Source organism: Ranitomeya variabilis, chromosome 4 (genome assembly GCF_051348905.1).
Source record: "Ranitomeya variabilis isolate aRanVar5 chromosome 4, aRanVar5.hap1, whole genome shotgun sequence".
In the NCBI taxonomy this organism is placed as follows: domain Eukaryota; kingdom Metazoa; phylum Chordata; class Amphibia; order Anura; family Dendrobatidae; genus Ranitomeya; species Ranitomeya variabilis.
Window position 1 is genome coordinate 611380926 of NC_135235.1, and position 27474 is coordinate 611408399.

The window sequence follows — 27474 nt, forward strand, 5'->3', positions numbered from 1 at the left end:
GACACAAACTTCACTTTTGTTGTACTGAGTTAGGCCTCTTTCACACTAGCGTCGTGCACTGAACGTCGCTATGCGATGTTGCGGCGCACCGACGCTAGCTGTGAAAGCGCCGCACAATGGGGGCAGCGGATGCAGTTTTCCAACGCCCCATTGTGATGTGCGGGGAGGCGGGGGCGGAGTTCCGGCCGCGCATGCACGGTCGGAAAAGACGCTCACGACGCACCAAAAAACGTTACATGTAACGTTTTTTGGTGGCGACGGTCCAACGCAACACGACGCAACTGTCGCACGACGGTTGCGACATGTGGCAATGCGTCGCACTGCGTCGCTAATACAAGTCTATGGAGAAAAAACGCATCCTGAAAGCACTTTTGCAGGATGCGTTTTTTCTACAAAACGACGCATAGCGACGTGCAGTGCACGACGCTAGTGTGAAAGTAGCCTTAGCTGTGCAGTACTGTTAGTTCTGCTGTACTGTGTTAGCTCTGATCTCATTGCAGAGCTTTGTGTGATTATTAGAGCAAAGTGTCAGTCATTGCAAGTCTCACACTGGAAACTCCCCCTTTCATTTAAAATAATCTCTAGAGGCAGATTTTCGGGAAGATCTATGACTATCTATGTCTAGATCTTAACAGCTCTGTTACATATAAGAAAAATGTGACTTTCTCTGGGATAAAACACCTGATTGCAGATATCAAGTTATCATTTTATTCAACTCTCTCGGACTTACATGCCCATGTAGATGGTTTAGGAAGGTTGATCCTCCTAGCAGATTCCCTTTTAGACCAAGAGAATGTGAATGTTAATGACAGACAGAACATATTTAAGAGCTGCGTTCCTTCCTGGACATTGTCAGTTACAGAGGGTTTGGGTCTAAAGCAAGAGCCAGGCTAATGCATAGTGGCTAGCAGATAAGTAGTGAAATATTGAGCTGTATGCTGCACCTGGTTACATGGGGGAGAATACCTCTGCAAGTGTATGCGACTGCATGCAAAGGAGAGAGGAAGGGACCAGCACTTATAGTAAATGCCCCCCATCAAAAGAGATAGGAAAGGAGGGTGAATCCTTGCTGTCTAAAGTAGCTTAATGAACCAAATGAAAGGGTGAGCAAAGCTGAGAAAGCAAGCTACAAAAAGTAGATACCATAGCCAAAGCTAGGCAAGTGCAACCAGTAGGCAACAGGGTGCATCTGAAGTAGCCAGTGGGCCAAGGACAGGTTTAAGAGCCTAGTGATCCAGGAGTGTACTGTTCTGTTGTACTGTGAGGATTAAATTTTAGAGTATGGAGAGTAGTCACAGATACCAGAGTGAGGAGTGAGCCTCACAAAAAGAACCTGGAAGTGGTCCTAAGACTATGACTGAGCCTGAAGTGTGAGATGACTATATGGTTGCAAGTCCAGAGGTGTTAAAGCGGCAAAAGACAAGCTCTAGTTCATGGGGAAATGTGGAGAGATCAGAAGGTTGAATTTTTTTAACGATGAACAACAGCAGAACTTTTCAAAATATATATTCAAGTGCCGACATATTGGAAAGCTTTAAATTATGCCATATTGAACTTTCCCTATAGTTTGGTTTCTTGTCGGAGAACCAGTATATACTAGGTGCAAACTACAGATGGTGTAGTGACTTCTGGTCTGCCACCACTCTTCTAATCTGCATTTTTTTATGGAAATAGGTAAAGGAAATTACAACTATAATGGGCAACATAAAGTTGTCTTTGGTAATCAGGTGACCTAACCGCGTACATGAATATACACCCATATATGTTAGATTGAAGATGTAGGAACTTGCCAATTTCAGCAGGATCAGTGAATGCAGGCTTTAAATATACTTGGGTGCAATTGGGTGACCAGGTGACCAAAAACAACTTTCCATTGCTTCATGAATGGATAACTATGGTTGCTACTTCCTGTTGGAGGAGATAAAGCAACTTGAACCCAAATGGGAGATTAGTCAACATCTTGCTATGTTCCCTATATGGAGAACAATAAACACTTTGCGTGGGGTTCATGTGCATGGATATCTGGAAAGATATTTGTTGTCTGGCATTTATCTAAGGATTATGGACTCTTTTCCTCTTCTGCTCCTCTCACAGCTTTCAACTATGTGCATCTTTCTCATACAGTCACTTGCATTAACATATATGGCATGACACCTAAGGTAAGGAAATAGCAACCACCTGATAGCCCACATCGATCTTTACCAACCATAAAGAGTTTTCGAATCGGTTTTCTTATAGCCTGGTCTTTTGACACTTAGACTGTAATTGTATTCATATGCAGAATGACACAATCACATAAAATGAGGAAATGCATATTCTATTTATAGATTTATAAATATATTCACCCTACGTGTCATGGCCAATGTATGCAATATAAAGGACAGCTGTCAGTGCTGCATCATGTAACTGCATTACAGGAGTAAAGTGAATCAGCAAGAATCAGCAGTACAGGTTATACATCGTAAATAGACAATAAAGCCTTGTCTTCGATTACACCGCCTTAGGCTTGTGCTGTTCTCATCCTTAAGTAGATTTGTGTTTCTGAGAACAGACGTATCAGACTAGCTGCATGATCAGCAGTAAATATAGGTATATGGTGCAGCAATGATGGTGCCTTTCAAGATGTGTAAGCTGCCTGTGCCATAAGCACCAATGCCACCCCATACCATCAGAGGTGCAGAACTGGGCTCTGATATCAAGCTGGATGGTCCTCCCCTCTTGAGTCCGCAGGACACGACGTCCATGGTTTTCATCAAGAATTTCACATTTTGATTAATCTGACCACAGAACAGTTTTTTATTTTGCCTCAGTCCATTTTAAATGAGTTTTGGCCTAGAGAAGACGGCAGCGTTTCTGAATTGTGTTGGTATAAGGCTTCTTCTTTGCATGATTGAGCACGGCAAACTGTGTTCACAGACAATAATTTCTGGAAATGTTCCTCAGCCCTTCATGGAAGTATTCCTGAGACCAAATATTGCATGTTTTTAAATCAGTGCCCTCTATGGGCCCATAGATCACAAGCTTCCAATATTGAACGTTTGGCCTTGTCCCTTGTGAACAGTGATTTATCCACAATCTCTGAATCTCTTGATGATATTATGTTCTGTAGATGGTGAGATATTTCAAATCTTTGCATTTTAAGTTGAGGAACTTTTTTTTCTGAAAATTTTCCACAATTTTTAGACGCAGTTTGGTGCTTCTTTGACCTTCTTTGCTTCTGAGAGACTCTGCCTTTCTAACATTTTCTTTTTACACACAGTCATGTGACTTAGTTGAAAATTGACCCTTTAGCTGTTTTTCGTTATTACCACTTACCGTATTTTCCGGCGTATAAGACGACTTTTTAACCCCCGAAAATCTTCTTAAAAGTCGGGGGTCGTCTTATACGCCGGGAATTGTCTTGTACGCCGGTGTATATGGTGGGTGGGGAGGGGGAGTGATCCTGATGACGAGGGGGCGTCTCACAGGAAAGTGAGTAATCCCCATTACCTTATCCTAGCGGTGCAGCGTGGGGGTGTCAGTGCTGCTGGGAGCGGCGGCGGCTGCTGTGTTCTGGTGCGGCGGCTCCTCTTCTGTGTGGGGCCTCTGTGCTGTGGGGTGGCGGCGGCAGCGGCGTATCTTTATCCAGTTGGGGCTCCTCCGGCATCTCCTTAGCCCTGGAGGCCCCGCCGCAACTCCATCGGTGCAATGTGGTGGCCTCCAGGAAAATGGCCGCTGCTCAGATTCAGATCTCGTGTCCCGAGATTTCGGGACGAGATCTGAATCTGAGCAGCGGCCATTTTCCCGGAGGCCACCGCATCGCACCTATTGAGCTGCCTCCGGGAAAATGGCCGCTGCATTGCACCGATGGAGTTGCGGCGGGGCCTCCAGGGCTAAGGAGATGCCGGAGGAGCCCCAACTGGATAAAGATATGCCGCCGCCACCCCACAGCACAGAGGCCCCACACAGAAGAGGAGCCGCCGCACCAGAGCACAGCAGCCGCCGCACCAGAGCACAGCAGCCGCCGCACCAGAGCACAGCAGCCGCCGCACCAGAGCACAGCAGCCGCCGCCGCCACTCCCAGCACTGAGACCCCCACGCTGCACCGCTACGATAAGGTAATGGGGGATACTCACTTTCCTGTGAGACGCCCCCTCGTCATCAGGATCACTCCCCCCCCCCCCCCCAAAAGGCACATATTCACCGGCCCTATAAGACGACATAGGGTGTATAAGAAGACCCCTGACTTTTAAGAAGATTTTATATTTTAACTGGTAAAGTTGGGGGGTCGTCTTATACGCCCAGTCGTCTTATACGCCGGAAAATACGGTACTTTTCCACCATTTTCTTAACCTTCCCCCAACGTTTTTGAGACGTGTTGCTACCATCAATTTCTAAACAAGTTATTTTTTTCTCAAATGAAATGGAAAGATGTCTAACTTTCACCTTCTGATCTGTTCTATGTTCTGAGTATAATATGGCTATAAGAGATGTCCAGATCATTGCATTTTTCTTTGCTTTCCATTTTACACAGTGTCCCAACCTTTTTGAAATTGGGATTTTAGTTAAACTATACAGTATATGTCACAAAACAGTCCAGCATAGCTCTTGGCAGAAACACTATATCTCTTCAATAAATTAAGAATATGTACAGACTCTGATCTAGTAGCGGTTGCAGGGAGATGTAAGCTCAGAGCTATGAATGAGAATTGAACTTTAAGGAGACAGTAGTTATAATGTATATGCTGAATAGTGCCTGACGTACATACTACATTTGTGAAATCAACAAAGCACCATATTTTCAGACACTGAAACATCAGGGGCTGCAGAAAAATGTGAATTCAAAGCTATGGATGACAACTGAACAAAAAATTGGGAACCAAAAGTAGTTATATGTGTAGCACAATGCTTATCATAAAAAATGTCAAATAAACAAAGCACCATACCATGTGTACAGATACTGAACAATAAGGGGCTGCAGAAAAATGAAAGTTCAAAGATACAGATGAGAATTGAGCTTAAATTAGGAGACATAGTAGTTATGTGGGCAGTAAAGTTCCTGGCATAACCAATATATCTGTCAAATCAACAAAGCACCATCAATACAGACACTGAAACACCAGGGGCTGCAGAGAGGTGTTAGCTCAAAGTGTAATGACAAGATTCCTTCTAAAATGCATGGATTTTCCTTGCTCTGCTTTCTGGGATCTAATTGTGGCTGTCTTTTATCGAATCCGGTAGACATTCTTTTCCAGCAGATTTGTGAAGTTAGTCTCCTGTTATCATTTGCATGAAACATATGGCATATCTGCCCTTTATACACCTAATGTGTTGGGCATGTACAAGGCGTCATTGTATGAACCTTACACTCATTATGTACCCAGATTAAGAGGTTAATTGCTCCTCATTGCAACTCTTAAAGGGGTTAACAAGGCTGCAGCAATTGATCCATGTATCCTGTAAAAATTCATAAATAATGTGTCACCTATATTCTGTCCCTCTCCCTGAAACATTTTACAGGGATTTAATATAAGAATTATGAATAATGTGCTAATCATTGGGTGTTCTCACGTAATCAGCTACATGTTACCAGGGCAATGTAGCTGAACGTAATTAATGACCAATTATACAAATCTTGCCACGTAGACAGGAAGAGAAAAACATGTGGTTTCGGCATCGCACAAACTTATGTGAGTAGTGATATAAAATTATATGGTATATTTACAATGTAAAAAAAAAAAAAACAGAACGAGAGATAAGAAGAAAATGAAGAACAAGAAAAAAATAAAGGGAGAAAGTAAATAAAAGAAAATAAAGAAGAGAATGTAAGAGAAATAAAGTAAGTAGATTTAAAAAGAAAAAGGAAGAAGAAAAGTTAAGAACAAGTGAAAAGAAGAAAGTAAAGTAAAAAAAGAAAAATAAGAATTCTAAAAGAGGAATAAACTAAAGAAGATCAATGAAGACATAAAGGAGAAGAACATGAAAAAAGGAAGTAGAAGAGCAAAAGAAAAATAAAGAAGTTGAAAAAGAAGGAAAGCGAAGAAGAAAGGAGGAACAAATAAACAGGAAAGTAGAAGAAATAGGAAGAAAAAAGAAACAGAAAAAGAATAAAAGAGAAGCAAAATAAAACACTAAAAAGAAAGAATAATATAAAGAAGAATCAGAATGAACAAGAAAAAAGAAGAAAGTTGAAAAAGAAAGAAGGAAAGAGAAGAAGAAAGGAAGAACAATTAAACAGGAAAGTAGAAGAAATAGGAAGAAAAAAGAAACAGAAAAAAGAAGAAAAGAGAAGCAAAGAAGGAGAAAATAAATAATGAAAAGAGAAGAAAAAAGAAAGTGAATATCACAAAAAGGAAAAAGACGAGGTAGAAAAAAGAGGACGGAGTAAAGACAAAAATAAGTATGGGAAATGGAGAAAAAGTATGAAAAAAATGAAAAAAAATTATAATAAAAAGCGAAAAAGTAAGAAAACAGAAATTAAAAAAAAGAAGTAAAAGGAAGAAAGAAGAAAATCTATGAAGAAGAAAGGAACCATAGGAGAAAACAAAAGAAAAAATATATCGCAGAACAGGAGGAAGAAAATTAAAAGAATTCGAAAATGGAAAGTAAAAAGATACCAAAGAACAATAAAGAAATAATTAGGTAGATTTTAGGATTTACATGCTGTTTTCTTAATTTCTATATGTCAAGTATGCTCAGGCTAAGTCCACTAGATTGGACCAGTGGCCAAAGTGATGGCACAACATGTGAATTGGAAAACCAATGGCTTCAATAGCGTGAAGACATCTCATGTTAAGTGTTGGAAACAATTGATTTTGATGGCGCGATGGCTGTACTGGTGGTGATCGTATGACAATCTGAGCTGTGACAACCTTCAACAATAAACTATTGCTACTAGTAGATTGATTATCCTGAGAGACCATCTTTGGCTCTTAGTAGGTTTTAAAGGGAACCTGTCACCTGAATTTGGCAGGACCAGTTTTGGGTCATATGGGCGGGGTTTTCAGGTGTTTGATTCACCCTTTCCTTACCCGCTGGCTGCATGCTGGCCGCAATATTGGATTGAAGTTCATTCTCTGTCCTCCGGAGTACATGCCTGCGCAAGGCAAGATTGCCTTGCGCTGGCGTGTACTCCGGAGGACAGAGAATGAACTTCAATCCAATATTGCGGCCAGCATGCAGCCAGCGGGTAAGGAAAGGGTGAATCAAACACCCAAAAACCCCGCCCATATGACCCAAAACTAGTCCCGCCAAATTCAGGTGACAGGTTCCCTTTAACAAAGGGTAGCTTAGGTGGCTTTTCAAATGCTGTCACAAAACATTTGTACAAATATATTGAAGTTCATTGGGAAAAACATCCTAAGGCATGGGTAACAAGCTTCTACACTCACCTGGTAAACCAAGACCAAGCAGTACACTATAATATATAACTGGTATATAGCCAAGCACACAAGGGGAAGGGTCTGTTTTTTGTCCTTCCTCTTCCACTGCCAACATGGATGTTTTATTTTCACTGGTATTTTGTAAAGGGATCATCTTTAGAAGTCATAAGTGCAGTTCTGGGGAGAGAAAGATGGAGATGTTGACTTCATTATCCACAAAATGTATAACTACTACAATGTCTTAGCCTCAAAATGACACTTTCAGTAAAATGTTCAAGGCTATGTTTCTGGTTGGGTATTACATTTTTGCAGTGCAGAAATATCTGAATCCTCAAAAACAACCATCTTTAGGGAAGTATTATGGTGGTCTTCATGAAAATCTTAGTAAAAGACTTAGGTTCCACCTGAGAAGGTTATAAGTCAAGACCATCATCTTTTCATGAAACACTTGAGAAGAAGTGATGGATAATGAACTCTTCAAATTTGATCCAGTTTCTTTTATAGGAGCACAGTAACCCCCCAAAAATGGCCAAGATAGTACAGGACTATAATGACGAAACACTGTATGGTGTAGCCTCCTCAGAGTTCATGTTGTATAAGGTCCTAATAGAGAAGCAAATGAGTTTGCCAAAATCTGCAGACGAACTTGGAAATGTTCTCCAAGATCCTTGGAACAAACTACTTGCTAACTTAACTAACTTTCTTACCATATGAACTAGAGTTTTGAGGATCTGCAGTCACATCTTGAAGTAGATTTGTCCCCAGTGCTATAATTGCAAAATAAAAAGTTTAGTTGGTTATGCAAAGCAAATCAGTCATGGACAGTAGGACAATAACTCAACAGGATGAAATGTCTGATATGTGGAAGATCCAACTCTGGTACCCTTGATTGGGGATTTTGAGCTCTATGTTGGGAAAATGTTTTAAAGACATAATTAATTAGTTTTTAAGTCAACTCACATTCTCTTCAATGGAGAGTGACCACTCCTGAATTACTCCCCCCCTACATAGATTGGAAGATCAGGAAACAGGTTCTCCCTACCTCTATTCCCATATCACTGAAAAATCCCTCTGCTCTGACAAGCATTTTATAAGGCTCATGAAGTGCAGACTCCAGTTTGCCTCTCTAAAGTGTTTGCACTTTATCCACCACCCTTCTGTTTCAAGGTGTCTGCACACTACAGGATGTAATGATATAATTGGCTTACCTCCATTCATTCCTGATGTTACACGTGAGCTAAATATAAAAAAAGCAATTGATGAGAAAATCTAGTACTAGAGATAGTGCCATGAATATTGCCGCCACTTTACTCTAAATTACATCTATGCATACACAGATATGGGCAACCTAAAGGCAATACTGAGCTGGTATGAGAGCTGCATGGAGTTCCTTAACAAGCATCGACTAACATACAATCAGCCAAGAAAAGTGCCGATATAACAGTCCCAGGCACACAGTAACAACCATGAAAGTCAGCCACACAGTGCCCACTACAACTGGCTATCAAAATTTGTCCACCAAGTAGTGCTAACCACATATTATCCACCGCATGCCAGTACCAGCCACACAGTGCCTCCCAATAGTAAGATCGACACATTACCTCCTTTATAGTGGTAGCTACACTTTGCTCTTCTCCCAGTAGTGCCTGTCACACACCCTATTAGTGCTAACCACAAAGTACCACTACAGAGGTCCTAGCCACATAGCTCCTGCACAGAAATGCCAGCCACACATTGCGCCACAGCATTGCTAGCTACTTGTGGCATCCCAATTACTTCCATACAGAGCCTCCATGATAGTGTTAGCCATACATCACCCTCTCCTAATAGTGCCAATTAACCCCATATTTGTGATAGCCACAGAGTGCCCCTATAAAAGTCATAGCTACATATTCCCTCTACAGAAGTGCCAGCCATACAGTGCACCCAATAGTAACATCAACCACAACGTCCCCATAGAAGTGCCAACTCCCGACCAGTGTCATTCACACAGAGACCATACTAGTTCCATTCACATGGTGTCCTATTATAACAGTGGTTATCACTCATTGCTCCAATAGTGCCAGCCACAAATAACAGTAGTGCCAACCACACAGTGTCATAACTATTACCCTTTATAAGTGTGAACCACACATTGCTCACTAACTTGCCATCTATAGTGTTATGCCATACAGTACCAATTATAGTGCTAACCAAATTTCAATTACAATGCCAGGCAAACTGTGGCCAACCATTATTGTGGTTCCTATAAAACGTGATCCTCAAAAGAAGAAGTTAACCGCACCTCCTATTGTGGTTCCCATTACTGATAGTCAAATATACCATTAGCCCCTTTACCCACTTCTAAACAGCCAAAAGATGGCACTATCTGTGACCAGTACAGTGCACAGACAGTCTACTGTCTAATGGTGGCACTTCCTTCTATGATTGGAGGAAGAAGAGTGTTTTTAACTTTTTAAGAATGCTGAGCTTTCTGTGCAGTGATTGACAGCTCAGTTTTCCCCTCTAGTGCAGGGCCATGCTGAGCTTTCTGCATTTTTATTAACAGCTCGGCCGTCCAATCTGAGACTGGGAGGTGCTTAACTCTTGTTAGGTGCTCCCGGTTCCCTTGATTGCTCAGCTATTTAACTGAACAGGCAGTTCTAGATAGCTGTCAGCCGTAGCTTCAGCTAAGTGGGGTTGGTTTACTCTATGCCTTCTATTTTACTTGATGATATATCGCTGCCTGACCCATGAACCTCTTTCTGACCATCAGTTTGTTTAACCCCGTTGCTCTGATCCGCTATCCTCCTAGTATTTTGACCTCTGACTGTTACCTGACTATGACTTTGTCTCTTCCTTCTGTTTATGGCATAGCTTCCTGGCTCTTGAACTTGGACCATCGACTATACAGCCTAACACTTGTCCATGGGAAGTGACTCAGCGTCAAAATAATTACGAACCTTTAAAAGCTATTAGGCCTTGACGCACACCAGCCCATTTCGTTCTGTTATATTTGCATTTCAATGTAGGAGGGCACCTTGTGTACTAATTCACGAGATGCCCCACAGCAAAATTATGGTGGCAACATACATGAGATTGACAGAAAGAGGAGAATAAGAGAGCAGGAAGTGTGTATGACCAAAGACCGATGATTTGGCTACATATCTCGAAAATGGATGATGATAGTTAGCACTCACTGTTCCATTTTAAAATTAAAAGAGTAGCTCTGGAGCATATTTCTCTGCAGAAAGGACCTTTCTCAGGATTTTTTTGTTCTAAAATGAGTATCTCCTCCAATTTTGGCTGCTCCACTGATTTTGGAAACTTTTTCTTCTGTACTTCTTTGTTCCAAAGTAACGTCCCAGGGTATTAATAATGTAAATTTGCCCTTGATCCAACTGGACGTATACCAAAGAACTTCTTTGTAGGAGGGGTCATGTTTGGATTACTCAACTTCAGAGGAGAAAAAAACAAACGTCCACTGAGAAGTTTTGTGGTATATACCCAGTTGGTTGAAGGGAACAACTGCACCATTATTACCGGAGAAAGTAACTTTGGAGCTGAGGGGCACAGAAGAGAAAGAAAAACTGTTCCAGGATCAGAAGAGCAGCAGCAATTGGAGGATGCACTCCTTATAGAGCGAAAAATCATGCAAAAGTTCCTCTTTAAGGACCAAGGCTCGACCTGCTTAATACCACATTGGACAGACCAGCTATGCTACTCTACTTACACGCCAGAACAAACTTTTAAGAAGTTCTGGAAGATTTTTCTATTTAGGGACCCTCCATTATACTTCCAAAGTACCCCTCAGATGTTTTGAATTCCTTTCCTCCATGTAAGAATTACTCATTATATGAACAAGCAGATAGTAGTAAAAGCCTTAAGATGATCGTTAATTTCCTTCGACCTAATTAGGCCTAATTTTTCTATAGTTCTATGTTATGGTCTCGGGTGGTAGATCCTACAATAAGACTCCACAGGGAGTGAAGAGCGAAAGCTTATTATCCTCATTATAATGATTTTCACATGACTAACCAGATAGCATGACTCTGCTATAACAAACTTAGGGAGATCAGATCTGAAAAAATGAGTATGGATATGAGGAATGGCAGAAAAAATATGGATGTGTCCTACTGCATGAAGAAGATAACAAGAAAACTCTGCATCGTGAGTGGTCTATAGTTAAAAATACCTCAAGTTCCTCTTAAAGGGGTCTTGTCATGCTAAAAATATTGCCCTATCTGATTTTGCCATCATGTAGAGCAGAATGAGCTGAGCAGAGTAATATATCATTTTGTGGGAAAAGATTCAGTAGTTCTTGTAATTCATTGATAAAAACCTAGCTTAGCCAAAGTATGGAAGGCGGTTCTAAATAAATAAATGTAATTTTCCCTCTTAAGGGGGACTCCGCCCTCTGGACTTATGGGCAGAGATTTAAATGAAGAAATTACTAAGTGATACTGAATATTTTCCCTATAAAATTATATATTAACCCAATCAGCAGCTCTTGCTCTATGACATGGTTGGATAATAAACTTACTGTGAAAGATCCTTCTTAAATGGTTGCTCCAAATTAGACGTTTATGACATGTGAACTAGGATCAGTGTTAGATCTCAAGCTAGGACCTCCATGGTTTCATGTCAACATCAAAGGCCTTTGTGGTACAGATAGCTACCTCCTCCTGTGATGATTTCTGGCACAATATGACTTGAATTTTATGGGCAACATACTACGCCTGGAACTAAACAGGAGCTCACTGAGTGACATCAGAACAAGTGGCATACTACAGCTGACACTGTATAGCGGTTACTGTAGAACTGGAACTCCATAAAAAGGGGGACATTGAAACTGGACCTATATGAGGTCACATTATATACTGTAGAGGGAAACACTGTATAGGTAGTCAAAGTCGCTGGCATTGAATGAATAGGAAAATTACATTACAACTGACATTGTATGGGAGGCAAACTTTGCATGGTAGTGTATTGGGACATATTATGATCAAAATTATTTAAGTCACATTGCAAATTTGGTTTATTAACAAAATTTTCATATCTTCTGTTTTGCAGGGGGTCAAAAACGTTTGAGTGACTGCAATATTTGGTGGCTGCTGGTGCAGTGGTTTCGGTTTGCAGAGCAAAGGTCATTCTAAATGGTGAAGGTCTCCATATCTGAACGCCAAAATGTCATATCCACTGACCCATCTTCACTGACCCAAAATTACAATAAAAGTGGCCCCGAAATGCCCATTTAAATAATTCACATTTAAGGTTCTGCTCTGTACAGCAATGAAATTAAGCTGGAAGGCTTTTTGATCAGTATGTCTGGAGGAGAATGAGTGAAGCATATGATGAAAAGAACACCCTGAGTACAGTGAAGCATGGTGGCTTTGTAATGCCTATAGTAAAAGATAGTGGTAGCTCGGTGATACCTATAGTAAACGAGGGTGGTGACTCCGTGATGCTCTGGGGCTGCCTTGCTTCCGGCAGGACAAAGATCCAGAAATACCTCACAGTCCACCAGGGCAAGAAACCCTGGAAGATTCTGGAGTGGCTGTGTTAGCCACCTGACATGTACACCATAGAAAATCTTTAGGGGGATTTGAACAAGGTAGTAGCAACGCACCCAAGAATATTAGTGAACTGGAGGACATTGCCCATAAAGAATGGGCTTAGATTCTTTAGGAACGCTGTCAGAAACTGATGTTTAGATATGCATTATGTTTTCAGCAGGTCATAATAGTCAGAGGGGCTCTACTAAGTACTAAAGATGCTTGCAATGGAGGGGTTGTCACACTATAACTAACACTGTGTAGAGGGCACTCTGTACAAAGCACTGACATAGTATGGCTGATAATGTATGGATGCACACAGAAGATGACAATAGATGGGGGACACATTATACCTTGTACTGTATGAAAGAGCTCACTTCTATTGTGTGAGGACGTGTACACTATGCCTGTCACTGTATGGGAGCACTATGTTAGGCACAGTATCGAAGGGCACATTATGGTGCAGAATATTTGGAGAATGGAGCTGGTTTGCACAAAGTCACTGCTGTAACGTGATGAATCCTTTTCTGAGTAAGTTCTGCCCCTAACTCACTCAGGTACTCATTTAATTTGTGGCTGATGGAAATCCCCACATCATGCTTAGCAGAGGCAAACCGTAATATCCCAACTTCTGGGAAACAAGAGGTTAACTCCGGCACACAGTGCTTCACTCGACTGATTTCATTAAAGCCAAAATACAAATTATTATCGACCGCTCTGAGTAAATAAAGACATTAGGGATAATTGATGTTGTTAATATGTGTGTTCTCCGCTCCAGTAGCAGCCCACCGGGAGGGGATAGTCAATACATTTCATGTTTAGTATGTGTTATCAGGATTTTAGGGAGCCGGCTAACCCTTTCCATTCAAAACGCACTTTGGAAGCTGAGATATGGGGTGACATTTTTGCTCAAATAATGTAGCCATATATCACCTAAATATTACTACCATATAGTTCCCAAATAATATGCTGCATCTGAACAACACTACAATATAGTTCCCATCAAATAGCACTAAGTACTACTAGGTATAAGTTTACTCTCATCCTGCTCTATCTACTTGCCTAGTTTGCCACCCATTACAACTGCCCCTTTCTAGGTTGCCCCTGCCCAGTGGAGTAACTAGAGTCTGAAGGGCCCAGATGCAAGATTTGGACCGGTGATCTCCAATCCTGATTAAAATATATATACACAGCATATGTGTGTCCCTGATTTTGGCCCCATCCTGGTTTATGTCACCCGTTCTGCCGCTGATTTTTAATGTATAGAAAAAAATAAACCATTATTCTCCCCCTTCGGTGTACATAGAAGTCATCGGGCCCCACAGCAGAAGTCTAATGCACCCCCATAGTCCTTCATATAGTATTATGCATCCCATGGTGCTCCATATCTATGTAATTTAATGCATTCCCCACAGTCCTCCATATAATATAATACACAGCCCATAACCTTCATATAATATAATGCACAGACCATAGTCCTCCACAAAGTATAATGCACAGCTCATAGTCCACCATAACGTATAGTGCACTCCCTAGTCATGCATAAAGTACAAGCACCCCCCCATAGTCATCAATAAAGTATAATGCACTTCCATAGTCCTCCATACAGTATAATGCACCCGCATAGTCATCAATAAAGTATAATACACTCCCCATATTCATCCATAAAGTATACTGCACCGCCATAGTCATCCATAAAGCCCCCCATAGTCATCAATAAAGTATAATGCACTCCCCATAGTCATTCATAAAGTACAAAGCACCTCCATAGTTATCAATAAAGTATAATGCACCTCCATAGTCCTCTATATAATATAATGCACTCGCATAGTCATCAATAAAGTATAATACACTCCCCATATTCATCTATAAAGTATACTGCACCCCCATAGGCATCCATAAATCACCCCATAGTCATCAATAAAGTATAATGCACTCCCCGTTGTCATCCATAAAGTATAATGCACAACCAATAGTCATCCATAAAGTAAAATGCACCCCCATAGTCTTCCACAAAGTATAATACACCCCCATAGTCATCCATAAAGTATAATGCACCCCATAGTCCTCCATATAGTGTAATGCACCCCCATAGTCATCCATAAAGTATAATGCACAACCCATAGGCATCCATAAAGTATAATACACCCCCATAGTCCTCAATACAGTATAATGCACCGCATGGTCATCCATCAAGTATAATGCACCCATAGCCATCCATAAAGTATTATGCACAGCCCATAGTCATCCATAAAGTATAATGCACCCCCATAGTCATCAATAAAATATAATGCACAGCCCATAGTCATCCATAACGTATAATGCACCCATAGTCATTCATAAAGTATAATGCACCTCATTGTCATCAATAAAGTATAACGCACTCCCCATATTCATTCATAAAGTATACTGCACCCCCATGGGCATCCATAAAGTATAATGCACCTGATAGTCATAAATAAAGTATAATGCACTCCTCATAGTCATCCATAAAGTGTAATGCACCCCATAGTTCTCCATATAGTATAATGCACCCTGTTATGGACTGGTAATTTAGGAGCGACATGCGACTAGCTCTGAGCAGGTGGTAACTATACAGACCGCAGTTCCTGATCTTAACACAACACTAGCAGTAGCCGTGGGATGTTCCTGTCACTCCCTGGACACCTTGTCACAGCCAGAGAACTAGCTACCCCTAAAGGTAGAAACAGGAAAGCTATCTTGCCTCAGAGAAAATCCCCAAAGGATATGACAGCCCCCCACAAATATTGACTGCGAGAGGAGAAGGAAATGACATACGCAGTATGAAACAAGATTCAGCAAAGGAGGCCACTTCTAGCTAAATAGAAAGTAAGGAAAGAACACTGTGCGGTCAGTAATAAAAACTACAAAAAGTCCACCGCAGAGATATGCAAAAATCTCCACACCTGACTAAAAGCCCAGAGCTTCCAGCTTAGCTGAATAGATCCATACTGATAAGCTGGACAAATGAGCAAAACATAGAATGTGCTGAACAATCAAGTCCACAACAAGTGGACTGCAAAAGGACAAGCAAGGACTTATCTTTGCTGAACTAGACAGAGTGTCAGGGAAATCCAAAAGAGCAGTGGCTCCAAGCAGGAACAATTGACAACTGGCATTGATTGAGGAATAAGGCCAGACTAAAATAGCCGAGCCAGAAAGACGATCAGTGGAAGCAGCTGCTCAAGCTAAATCCAAGAAGCAGCTATACCACTCAAAACCACAGGAGGGAGCCCAAGAGCAGAATTCACAAAAGTGCCACTTACAACCACCGGAGGGAGCCCAAGAGCGGAATTCACAACAGCACCCCCATAGTCATCCATAAAGTATAATGCACCCCATAGTCCTCCATATAGTGTAATGCACCCCCATAGTCATCCATAAAGTATAATGCACAACCCATAGGTATCCATAAAGTATAATGCACCCCATAGTCATCCATAAAGTATAATGCACCCCCATAGTCCTCAATATAGTATAATGCACCGCATAGTCATCCATCAAGTATAATGCACCCATAGTCATCCATAAAGTATTATGCACAGCCCATAGTCATGCATAAAGTATAATGCACCCATAGTCATCCATAAAGTATAATGCACCCCCATAGTCATCCATAAAGTATAATGCACCCCCATAGTTATCCATACAGTATAATGTACCCCATAGTCCTCCATATAGTATAGTACACCAGCATAGTCATCCATAAAGTATAATGTACCCCACAGTCATCCATAAATTATAATGCAACCCCATAGTGATCCATGTAGTATAATGCAAAGCCCATTCATAAAGTACAGTGCACCCCCATAGCCATCCGGGAGCGTGTGATGTCGCTGAAATGCGCCGTCATGTGCACGCCGACATCAGCTGCTGGCCTCTGATTGTCCGGCAGTGTATATTGTGTATAGATGTTTCTGTCCTCTTAATATATTGCAATTATCATATTATATAGCACTGCATTTATCATTCCCCTCTTCATCTCCTGACTCAGCTGCTCCCTCCTACCCTCTGCCAGGGACTTTTGCAGTGACTGTTGACTCATACACAGAAAAGAGACTTCATGTTTTTACATAGAGCTCAGAAGACTTCAGCTAATCAGTTTTTAATCATGTGATATCATAGACCTAATGGAAAAAATAATAATTATCTGGGTAGAAAGGAAAAATTAGCAATTGTAAGTACACAGTGTTGTATAATATGATAATTGAAATATGTTAAGAGGATGGGAGGAGTAGTGCTTCTTTAAGCTACGTATAGCATTCTTAGTAACATGACAGGTGCTATTGGGATTAATGTGCAAGACACTAAGTACTATATGGCAGTATTGTATAGGCATTGTAGGCAATATTGAATGTGGTATTAAGTGGGCATTCTCTGGCACCATTATTGAAGAAGTATATTCTATAAGCTTTCCTCCGAAAAAAAAGGTAGTGGACCTATCACAAACTTGCCCAAAGCTGGGTGGCAATATATCTAGTCACGGGGCACATATGGTTTGAGCACAGGACACCAGGCTGCATGCTGTAAAGAATGAAACAATGTCATGCTCTTGTATGGCTGAATATCTGAGGAGAGATCAATCATTTGGGTAAACTGGGAGACAAGACCTATCTTATATTGCCATTGCAATCAATCAGAGCTCAGCCTTAATTTCTTCATACATACCCCCTTATATAAAAGAGTGCGTATGTATTTAAGAATGTTTTGATTTACTTTTTTATGCTGTGTCATACCCCGTTTGTTTGTATGTATTCCAATGTATGTGTGCTTATACTGTAATATTAACTACTGACAAATGAACAAGAGATGAATGATTCCTATTCTGTCCCTACACTCAGCAACAGCTGCAGCACCAAAGTCCATGACTCTCAGCAAGCTCACCAGAGCCAAAGTCTCTGGTGGGGCACAGTCCTTGTGCCCTGTTCCACTACCTGGCAGTCCTTGGCAGCTTCAAGTCCCCAGCTGAGGATTCCTTCTGTCCCAGACAGGGATCCACATATACCCCTCACTGTCCTCACTGTTCCAGACGGGAACACACTTATGCCCCAGACGGGGACGCACATTTGCCCCAGACGGGGGCTCCTTTTGTTCCAAGCGGGGACACACAGTGTGCCCCAGACGGGGACACACACCCTGCCTCAGGCAGCCATGCCTGGGCTCTGACTAGGAAGCAAAAGCTTCCTGCTCCCTTGAGGCTGCAAGTCCAGCCCCCTAAATAAACCCTTTCTGTCCCTGCCTCTAGCATGTGCATAACAAACACAGCACAACAACCATACATGGCAGACACTGCACATTTCACAGTATATTTGACATTTCAGTGTATAACATTAAGGCATAAGTGGTACATAGCATTACACATTTTTGAACAACAGCGAAACATTAACATGTTAACATCCAGGTACACCATCCGGGTACCACATAAAGTGCACGGGACCAGCATGAAGGAGAGAAGGAGCACCAAGGGTATCCGCCACCTCATTACACCCTTCCCTCCTAAAATATGGTCATCCCCGACCATAACGGCTCCTGAAATACAAGGTGACATAGTCCATGAAACATAAAAATACAACACAGTCCATAAGAACATTCTTAATCTCTTAAAGGGGTCCGGCTGACCCTGATCCCTTTGCTTCAGGGGCCTATGAAACAGATACCTTGGCCCGATGGCTACTTAACACAGTTCTCACAGTCTTGACCCGGCTCACTCCTTGGGTCCTCCTGATCGAGCTCTCCCCATCCCTCCTTTTAGTAGACCATGGGATTTTGACGGCAGTGGGCTGCACATAACATGGGGCCAGTCCAGGGGTAACACAATCCAGTTCTGAAGCAGCCACCCACATAGTCCACCGTAACCAACCCCAGGGGTTTCAGCCCTGTGATCCAACAAGGGGTGCGCCAATGGGCGCAAACAAACTGGGAGGAAGGAAAAAAACAATACACAGTCCTTTACTCCGTGACCGTGATGGCCACTCCTGACACCTCAGTCCTGGTGTCGCACTGGGCTCTTTGCCCTTAAGAGACGCGGAACAGTCTCTTCACATTTTCTTCAGGTGAAACCGGTACAACATACATTTTTACTCCTATTTCCTTTGGTAACGGCTGATTCAGCAAACTTGGAGCCTCCCACTCCTGTGACCCGCCTGTGGTCACTGTTTCCTTTAAGGGCCCCTCTGCCCTCTGTCTCACTGCAGTAGCTGCGGTCGTTGCAAGCGATCGCCGGACACACTGCGCCTCCTGCGTCTGCCTCTCCTCGATGTCGAAGACCACTGTGGCCGCCACAGCATCCGATCCTCCGGTCAAAACGGGTGCGGGGACTGGGGTGAGGGTAAGCATCACACTCACTGTGACTGTATCTGGCTGTGATGGTCCTCTGCATCCACAGCGCTCCGGCTCCCTATGATCCTCCTTACGGCTGCTGCACACGGACCAGTAACTCACTCATCAATGGCGTCTCTATTCCTGTCATGCCATCTTGCTCTTCTGGGCACCACCCGTTCATGGGTGGAGTCGCTTCCAACTGCTCCACCCATTTCCTTGGGTTCTGCTGTATGGGTGAGAACTTCTTCACCCGCACCCATTTAGAGTGGGCCTTCTTCACAAGGGGGCACAACCCCCTGCCTTTTGGCACCAAATCTCCATGATGCCCACAAAAAGCGGCAACATTTCTCACTTTCGCGCCAACGGCCACCAGCTTCTCGGTAGTGGTCGGCACCATCTTTAAATCTTCAACAACCGCCATCATTGACAATATCTTCACATCACTGTCAGACGCCATCTTCAATTCTTTCACGGCGGACAACAAATCTCAAGCTCAGAGTCACTGTCAGTCTCTCATCTGGTTCCAATGGGGAAATGTGCCGGGAACCCCATCTCAGCCGCTCCCGCCCTGGTCGTAGACCCCGGATCCTTCTCTGACAGACAGTCTTAGGGTTTCAGGGCTGCTGTGTTGCGAACTACGACAAAATGTAACAAGGTGGCACGGGGTGGTAGTCATAGCCGAGTCCACTAAGTCACCATCAGTGAGCACCCCGGCCCCTTGCACATGAAATCACAGTTCTAGTCCCAGCCCCAGGCCACAGTGGATTACCTCAGTCCTGCAGCTGTTATCCACAATGGGATGACGTCCTCCGGATGAACCACGCTTCACACTGTATAGGGCCCAACAGTGGCAACTTTTATTTTAATAATAAAGGTGTAAAAATGAACAAGAGATGAATGATTCCTATTTTGTCCCTAAACACAGCAACGGCTGCAGCAGCAAAGTCCATGATGCTCAGCAAGCTCTCTGGAGCCAAAGTCTCTGGTGGGGCACCAACACAGTCCTTGTGCCTTGTTCCACTTCCTGGCAGTCCTTGGCAGCTTGAAGTCCCCAGCCGGGGATTCTTTCTGTCCCAGACGGGGATCCACATATACCCCAGACGGGGGTCTCCTCTGTCCCAGACGGGGACGCACATATGCCCCAGATGGGGGCTCTTTCTGTCCCAAGCAGGGACACACCTGTGCCCCAGGCGGGGACACACACCCTGCCTCAGGCAGCCATGCCTGGGCTCTGACTAGGAAGCAGAAGCTTCCTGTTCCCTTGAGGCTGCAAGTCCAGCCCCTAAATTATCCCCTTCTGTCCCTGCCTCTAGCATGTGCATAACAAACACAGCACAACAATCATACATGGCAGACACAGCACATTTGATAGTGTATAACATTAAAGCATAAGTGGTATACAGTATAGCATTACACATTATTGAACAACAGAGAAACATTAGCATATTAACATCCAGGTACACCATCAAGGAACCATATAAGGTGCACGGGACCAGCATGAAGGAGAGGGGGAGCACCTCCTTACATAGGCAACAGTTACCTGAGGTCTATCCAGAGTTAACAATGACCTCTGGAAGGAGGGTTTTAACAGTTGTAATTTAGTAGCTGTTCAAGTTAAGATCTGGAATGTTCATCTGTACAGCGCCACCCACTGGTGGACACAGTAAGGAGAAGGCCTCTCTACAAGACCAATACCAGGTGGGCCATTTATATGGATACACCTGGGTGGGCCATTTATCAAATTGCATCCAAAATGGCCATCTTCAAAATGGCCTCTGTGGTCACCACCCATCTTGAAAAGTTTTCCCCTATCATATATTAATGTGCCACAAACAGGAAGTTGATATCACCAACCATTCCCATTTTATTTAGGTGTATCCATATACATGGCCCACCCAGGTGTATCCATATAAATGGGCCAACCTGTATATAGGCCCTTTGTAGACCAAATTGCTCATGATAATGCTCAATTCCACCTGCATTGGAGGTGGAAATGGGCCCCCTTAACTCTTGGTTTCCTGTTCGACTGCACGGGTTTCCCCAATGGTATGTCCGCCCCTGTCACCACCTACAGTAAACTGCAACCAATAAGCATACTGTGCTTTATGAAAGGAACTATGACTGACAAGGTTGTGGCACTGCAGTGTGACAAGAAAAGTGTGTGTAGTGTGAAAAGTGCATTTGCACCAAAATCCTAATATTATGGCTATTTTTTTCCAACTGTAGTCCCGCCATACTGTCCCGTTATTCCCATCCGCACAGCACAGCCAAGGTTTAATGAGTAGGAAGATGCAACTAGATATATCTCCAGTGACAGCTGCGCTCAGATAGGCTCTTGTGAAATGCAGAGTGTGTAGGAATAGACTCCGGTCACATATCTCTGAGAGTTGATGTTCCATGAAATTTTATATATCTGTGTGAAAACTTCACCACCAAAACCCTCACCACTCATCTCCAACAAGAACCCCCAGCAATCAATAACATTGATCTCACTGCAACTGTACGGAAGCATGGAAATACATAGCGCACCATACACTGGGTGTTACGCTACATGGAGAGACCTGGGCTATACTATGCCTTTTATTGAGAAGCATAATTGGCCCCTACTTACAATACAGTTGATGCAAAAGTATAATTATACTGGATAAATGTGTATTATTGTATAATGCAAATATGATGTGCACTGAGCCGCACAGTACCTAAACTCTACCGCACTTGAATAATAATATCTAAATGATACTGCCATACAGTGCTCAAGCTAAAAGATCAGTACATAAAAACACTTCCAAAAAGTGAGCAAGAATTGGTGCCTAATCAATTCTGCTCCAGTAAGAATGTCATAAAAAATACCGTTGTATCGTGCTTAAGCAAGATTATCCAATTACTACTGCCATTAAGTGCTCTAGTTACAGTACTTTAATAATACCACCGTACAGTGGTTGAGTATAAGTGCCTGGAAGTACTGTCATATCAAATATATCAAAATATCAAATAAAAATCCAGCACTGCAGTCCTGAATTAACAGGTCCTTAGCAATACTGTGCTCAAGTAACAATGCCCAGTTAATACTGCTATTGGGTGCTCTAGTAACAGTGCTAAAAAGGGTTATTCCCATCCCATGACCTCCATCTTGTGGCTGTTGTGAATGGAGAGTTGGAGGCGCATGCACCTCTATCTTTATTCACTTCAATAGGAATTCATAAAGTAGCCAAACTCAGCTATTTTCAACTCCCATTGGAATAATCCTAGAGAAACGCCCATGTGCAGCCATCTTTCAATTTATATAGAGTACTGTAATAACTCTTCCTAAATAATACTGCTATAGAGTGCTTTAATTACTGTTCATAAATAATAATACCATAGAGTGTTGTAATAGCGGTTCCTAGATAATACTGCCTTAAAGTGCTTTGGTAACTGGCCAGAGTGCTGTAGTAACTGTTTCTAAATAATACTGCCATAGAGTACTCTAATAACTGCACCAAGCCAATGCCAATACTGCCATAGAGTGATTTAATAGCTATTCCTAAATAATACTTCCATAAAGTGCTATAATAACTATTCCTAAATAATATTGCTATAGACTGCTGTTATAACTGTTCCAAAATAATACTGCCATAGACTGTTGTAATAATTATTCCTAAATAATACTGCAATAGAATGCTATAATACCTATTCCTAAATAATATTGCTATATAGTGCTATAATAACTATTATTAAATAATATTGCCATAAAGTACTGGTATAACTGCTCCCAAATAATACTGCTCTAGAGCACTGTAATAACTATTCCTAAATAATATTGCCATAGAGCACTGCAGTAACTATTCCTAAGTAATACTGCCATAGAATACTCTAATACTTATTCCTAAATAATACTGCCATGGAGCATTGTAATAACCATCCCTGAATAATACTGGCATAAAGTGCTATAATAACTATTCCTATATAACACTACAATAGAGCGCTGTAATAACTATTACTAAATAATATTGCAATAAAGTGCTTGTATAACTGTTCCTAAATAATACTGCCATAGGCCCATAACATGTTCAAGTAACATTGTGTAAATTGTACATTGTTAACCTTTGGTGGTGCACCAATCGGACTAAATATCATGTCTACAGGGAGCAAGCACATTGTCTTCATGCTAGGCTTACATATACAGCTCTGGCAAAAAAATAAACTGCAAAATGTTCAGTTTGTCTGATTTTTCTCTTTATAGGTATATTTTTGAGTAAAATGTAAATTGTTCTTTTAGTCTATAAACTTCTGACAACATGTCTCTGTATTTCCAAGCAATACATTTTGTATTTTTTTTCTGAAAAAGAGAAATGGTCAAAATAAAAAAAATAAAAATGTTTGCTCCAGGAGCAGTGTGAAAGACTGGTGGAAAGCATGTCAAGATGCATGAAAGCTGTGATTAAAAATCATGGTTATTCCACATAATATTGATTTCTGAACTCTTCCTGAGTTAAAACATTAGTATTGTTGTTTCTAAATGATTATGAACTTGTTTTCGTTGCATTATTTGAGGTCTGAAAGCACTGGGGTTTTTGTAATTTTGACCATTTCTCCTTTTCAGAAAAATAATACAAAGTGTATTGCTTGGAAATTCGGAGACATGTTGTCAGAAGTTTATAGAATAAGTGAACAATTTACCGTACATTTTACTCAAAAATGTATCTATGAAGAGAAAAATCAGACAAACTGAACATTTTGCAGTGGTCTATTAATTATTGCCAGAGCTGTAGATAGATATGGGATAGATAGATAGATAGATAGATAGATAGATAGATAGATAGATAGATAGATAGATAGATAGATATGGGATAGATAGATAGATAGATAGATATGGGATAGATAGATATGGGATAGATAGATAGATAGATAGATAGATAGATAGATAGATAGATAGATAGATAGATATGGGATAGATAGATAGATATGGGATAGATAGATAGATAGATAGATAGATAGATAGATAGATAGATAGATAGATAGATAGATAGATATGGGATAGATAGATAGATATGGGATAGATAGATATGGGATAGATAGATAGATAGATAGATAGATAGATAGATAGATAGATAGATATGGGATAGATAGATAGATAGATAGATAGATAGATAGATAGATAGATATGGGATAGATAGATAGATAGATAGATAGATAGATAGATAGATATGGGATAGATAGATAGATATGGGATAGATAGATAGATAGATAGATAGATAGATAGATAGATAGATAGATAGATAGATAGATATGGGACAGATAGATAGATAGATAGATAGATATGGGATAGATAGATAGATAGATAGATAGATATGGGATAGATAGATAGATAGATAGATAGATAGATAGATATGGGATAGATAGATAGATAGATAGATAGATAGATAGATATTAGATAGATAAATGTTAAAATGATAGATGTGAAATTTATAGATAGATGGATAATTTTGAAATTAATAGATTGCTAACTAGCTATATAGTTATATATAGAAAAGGATAAATATGAGATAGATAGACCTATAGAAAAATAAATATATTCTTTAATGGATAGATATAACGGTATTGGAAAAGATAGATAGATAGATAGACTGAAAAGGGCAGGTATGACTGTATATATGAATAGATATGTAATGGACATATGATGTTGTGAATCCTCTTACCTTGCTGCTGGTCTCACTCCATCCCTGCTGTTACCTGGGCTTGTGTGAGACTGAAGGTTATCAGAGGAGCACATTATTTCCAGGCATGGTGAGAACAGAGAGGCTGCAGGATGTGCTGCTGGGGTAATGACAGGAGAGCTGTGTGACACTGAGGAGGTGTGTTCCTCTATACATATATATGATATACTGGATAAACTACTCTGGGTCATATAGAACTTTCTACCTTTGTGTGGCTGGCATTGTTATGGGTTTTACTGTGTGGCTGGTATTGTCATGAGGTCACTGCGTGGCTTGCACTATTATGGGGGTGCACTGTGTGGCTGACACTTATGAAATCGCAGTCTGGCCATAAGGAGGCAATGAGCTGTTGGCACTGTTATGGACATCATTGACTGGCTGGAACTGTTATGGGCATCGCTGGCTGACACTGTTATGGGCATTGCTGACTGGCTGACACTGTTATGGGCATCGGTGGCTGACGCTGTAATGGGCATCGCTGGCTGGCACTGTTATGGGCATCGCTGGCTGGCACTGTTATGGACATCATTGACTGGCTGGAACTGTTATGGGCATCGCTGGCTGACGCTGTAATGGGCATCGCTGGCTGACACTGTTATGGGCATCATTGTGGCTGGAACTGGGGTCACTGTGTAGCTGTAACTTATAGAGATCACTGTGTGGCAGGCACTGTTATTGGTTCACTGTGTAGCTTGTGTTATTATGGAGCGACACTGGCATTATCAAGGGGCACTGTGTGGCTGCCAACATTCTGCGATTTGCAGCTTGGCCAGCACTGTTATTTGTGGGCTTGCCTTGTGTCTACTGACCAACTACTGAGAAGAGAAACCCAAGATACAAGATATTCTGAAGGTATAAAGAGGCATGAAAAACTTTTGTTTCCTGCGTAATACCCTTCATGTTTGGAATTCCAAATAGTGCATAAAACTTACTTCATGACCCTTTAAATTAAAATGTCCTACCTAAATAAATACAGACCCTTTAATAAATGGAGACCCTAGGCCAGACAAGAAATAAATAGAGACCCTCCAAAATCCCTAAACTAATACAGACGCCAGATCATACTCCCCTAAATAAAAGCCCCAGACCAGACTACCCTTTAATAATGCTGTATTTTGCCCCTGGTTTTTTAGATATCCCGCAGATACCCCTAGTCTCCTCCGCACACTCATCATTCAGGCCTTACCGCTGATGACATCCCCAGCAGCCAGTAGCCTCGCCCCCAGACTATAGCATTATGGCGCCGAGTGACATCACAGTGCCGTGCCCAGCGTTCTATGTGTTGGGGAGCTCTGGAGTCATTTGGTGGTGCCAAGGATGTTTTTGGATCTTTATCTTTGGCTGAGAAAGTCAAAGAGACAAAGGCAGTCGATGAATATGGTGTATACACCTGGACTATGCATCTGTTCAACAATCGGATTTCCCAGTCTAGTTATACAGTCAGGACCATTAAGAGCTGATAAGGCTCAGGTAGACTGATAGGCACGGCGATGGCAGATGTTTGGCCCCTTATCTGCCGCCATCTGTACAAAAAACATTTAGGTCATATTATTGCAAGGCTTAAGAGCATTTTTCACAATATTTTCTGTTAAAGACCTTTTACCTTAAAACTCCCTGACTGCCCCATTAATATCCCTGTTTCTAGCTGACAACCAGTAGGGCTTGGTTACAGCTCCTATGGGGTTGTCACCGGGTTTTCCCAGACTTTAGAATGCCCCTAGTTACTGTATATACTTAATCAGTGGAGTGGGTAATGGCACAACTAGGCAGGAGAATTGGGTGACAACTCATGTGGTGGTCACATGAGTTGTCAACCAGATTTCTAAGAAACAGATTTATTTCTTGCCAAAAATTTGTAAAACAAATTACACACAAGGTAGGGTGTATCAAAACAGCATGAAAATGCAATGTATGTAACAGGGTTGTGCATTCCTTATACTGTACCATTGAGGACAGCGGAGCTTTCATGTCATTCAAAGTCATGATCAGTGGAGGAGTCGCTACATTCTGGGGTGTTTTTGCCATTCTGGAGCTGTATAAAGCTGAGTGACAGGTCCTATATATTTAATATTTATTTACATCCACTGTGGTCAAGCAAAAATTAATCAAGTTATTATAAACTCCTTTCAGACAATATTCACTTAAAAGGGACTTATCACTTGTAATTAATGTGTAATTTTTTTCGATGTGTAAATGCCGCTGTTCTCCTGAATGCAGCGATATTTTTCTTTTGTTTCTGCACCTCCCCGCTTCTGAGATATGGCCCTGTCTTCCCTGTATATAAATCTTGTGATTTTAGTCAGCTGGGCGTGGCTTCAAGAAGACTCCCATATATGAATTGAAGACCACGCCCACATAGAAAAAAAAGACTAAATTCGCAAACAGAATAGGAGGCCATATCTCTGAAAAGGAGAGGCACAGGAGCAAAATGAAAAGAGCACCACATTTAGGAGAACAGCGGCATTTACATCTGGTTAAAAAATTACATATTAATGTCGAGTGATAGGTCCCCTTTAAGTAAATATTTTACTGAATGGAATT

At 41.6% G+C, this 27474-nt stretch overlaps 1 protein-coding gene and 1 long non-coding RNA gene across 5 annotated transcripts in view; one reads left to right on the top strand and one right to left on the bottom strand.

The window, feature by feature from the left end:
- LOC143766044 (uncharacterized) overlaps positions 1 to 12583 on the top strand; it is a 105602-nt gene extending 93019 nt beyond the window's left edge. Inside the window, exon 3 of the long non-coding RNA XR_013213503.1 lies at positions 12414 to 12583. This is a non-coding gene — a long non-coding RNA (uncharacterized LOC143766044). The remainder of the gene's footprint in view (positions 1 to 12413) is intronic.
- The window catches only part of GPR142 (G protein-coupled receptor 142), a 44978-nt gene extending 18816 nt beyond the window's left edge, over positions 1 to 26162 (bottom strand). For 2 of the 4 annotated variants that reach the window (XM_077253395.1, XM_077253392.1), the window contains exons 1-5: positions 26120 to 26157; positions 24916 to 25033; positions 8570 to 8598; positions 8069 to 8128; positions 7371 to 7538 (exon numbers count right to left, since the gene is read on the bottom strand). In XM_077253395.1, the coding sequence (XP_077109510.1) occupies positions 7371 to 7515 (145 nt within the window). In that variant the 5' untranslated portion in view covers positions 7516 to 7538; positions 8069 to 8128; positions 8570 to 8598; positions 24916 to 25033; positions 26120 to 26157. Of the gene's footprint in view, positions 1 to 7370; positions 7539 to 8068; positions 8129 to 8569; positions 8599 to 24915; positions 25034 to 26119 lie in introns of all 4 variants that reach the window. The other 2 variants (XM_077253393.1, XM_077253394.1) reach the window with 2 other exon arrangements.
- Between the last annotated feature and the right edge of the window lie 1312 nt (positions 26163 to 27474).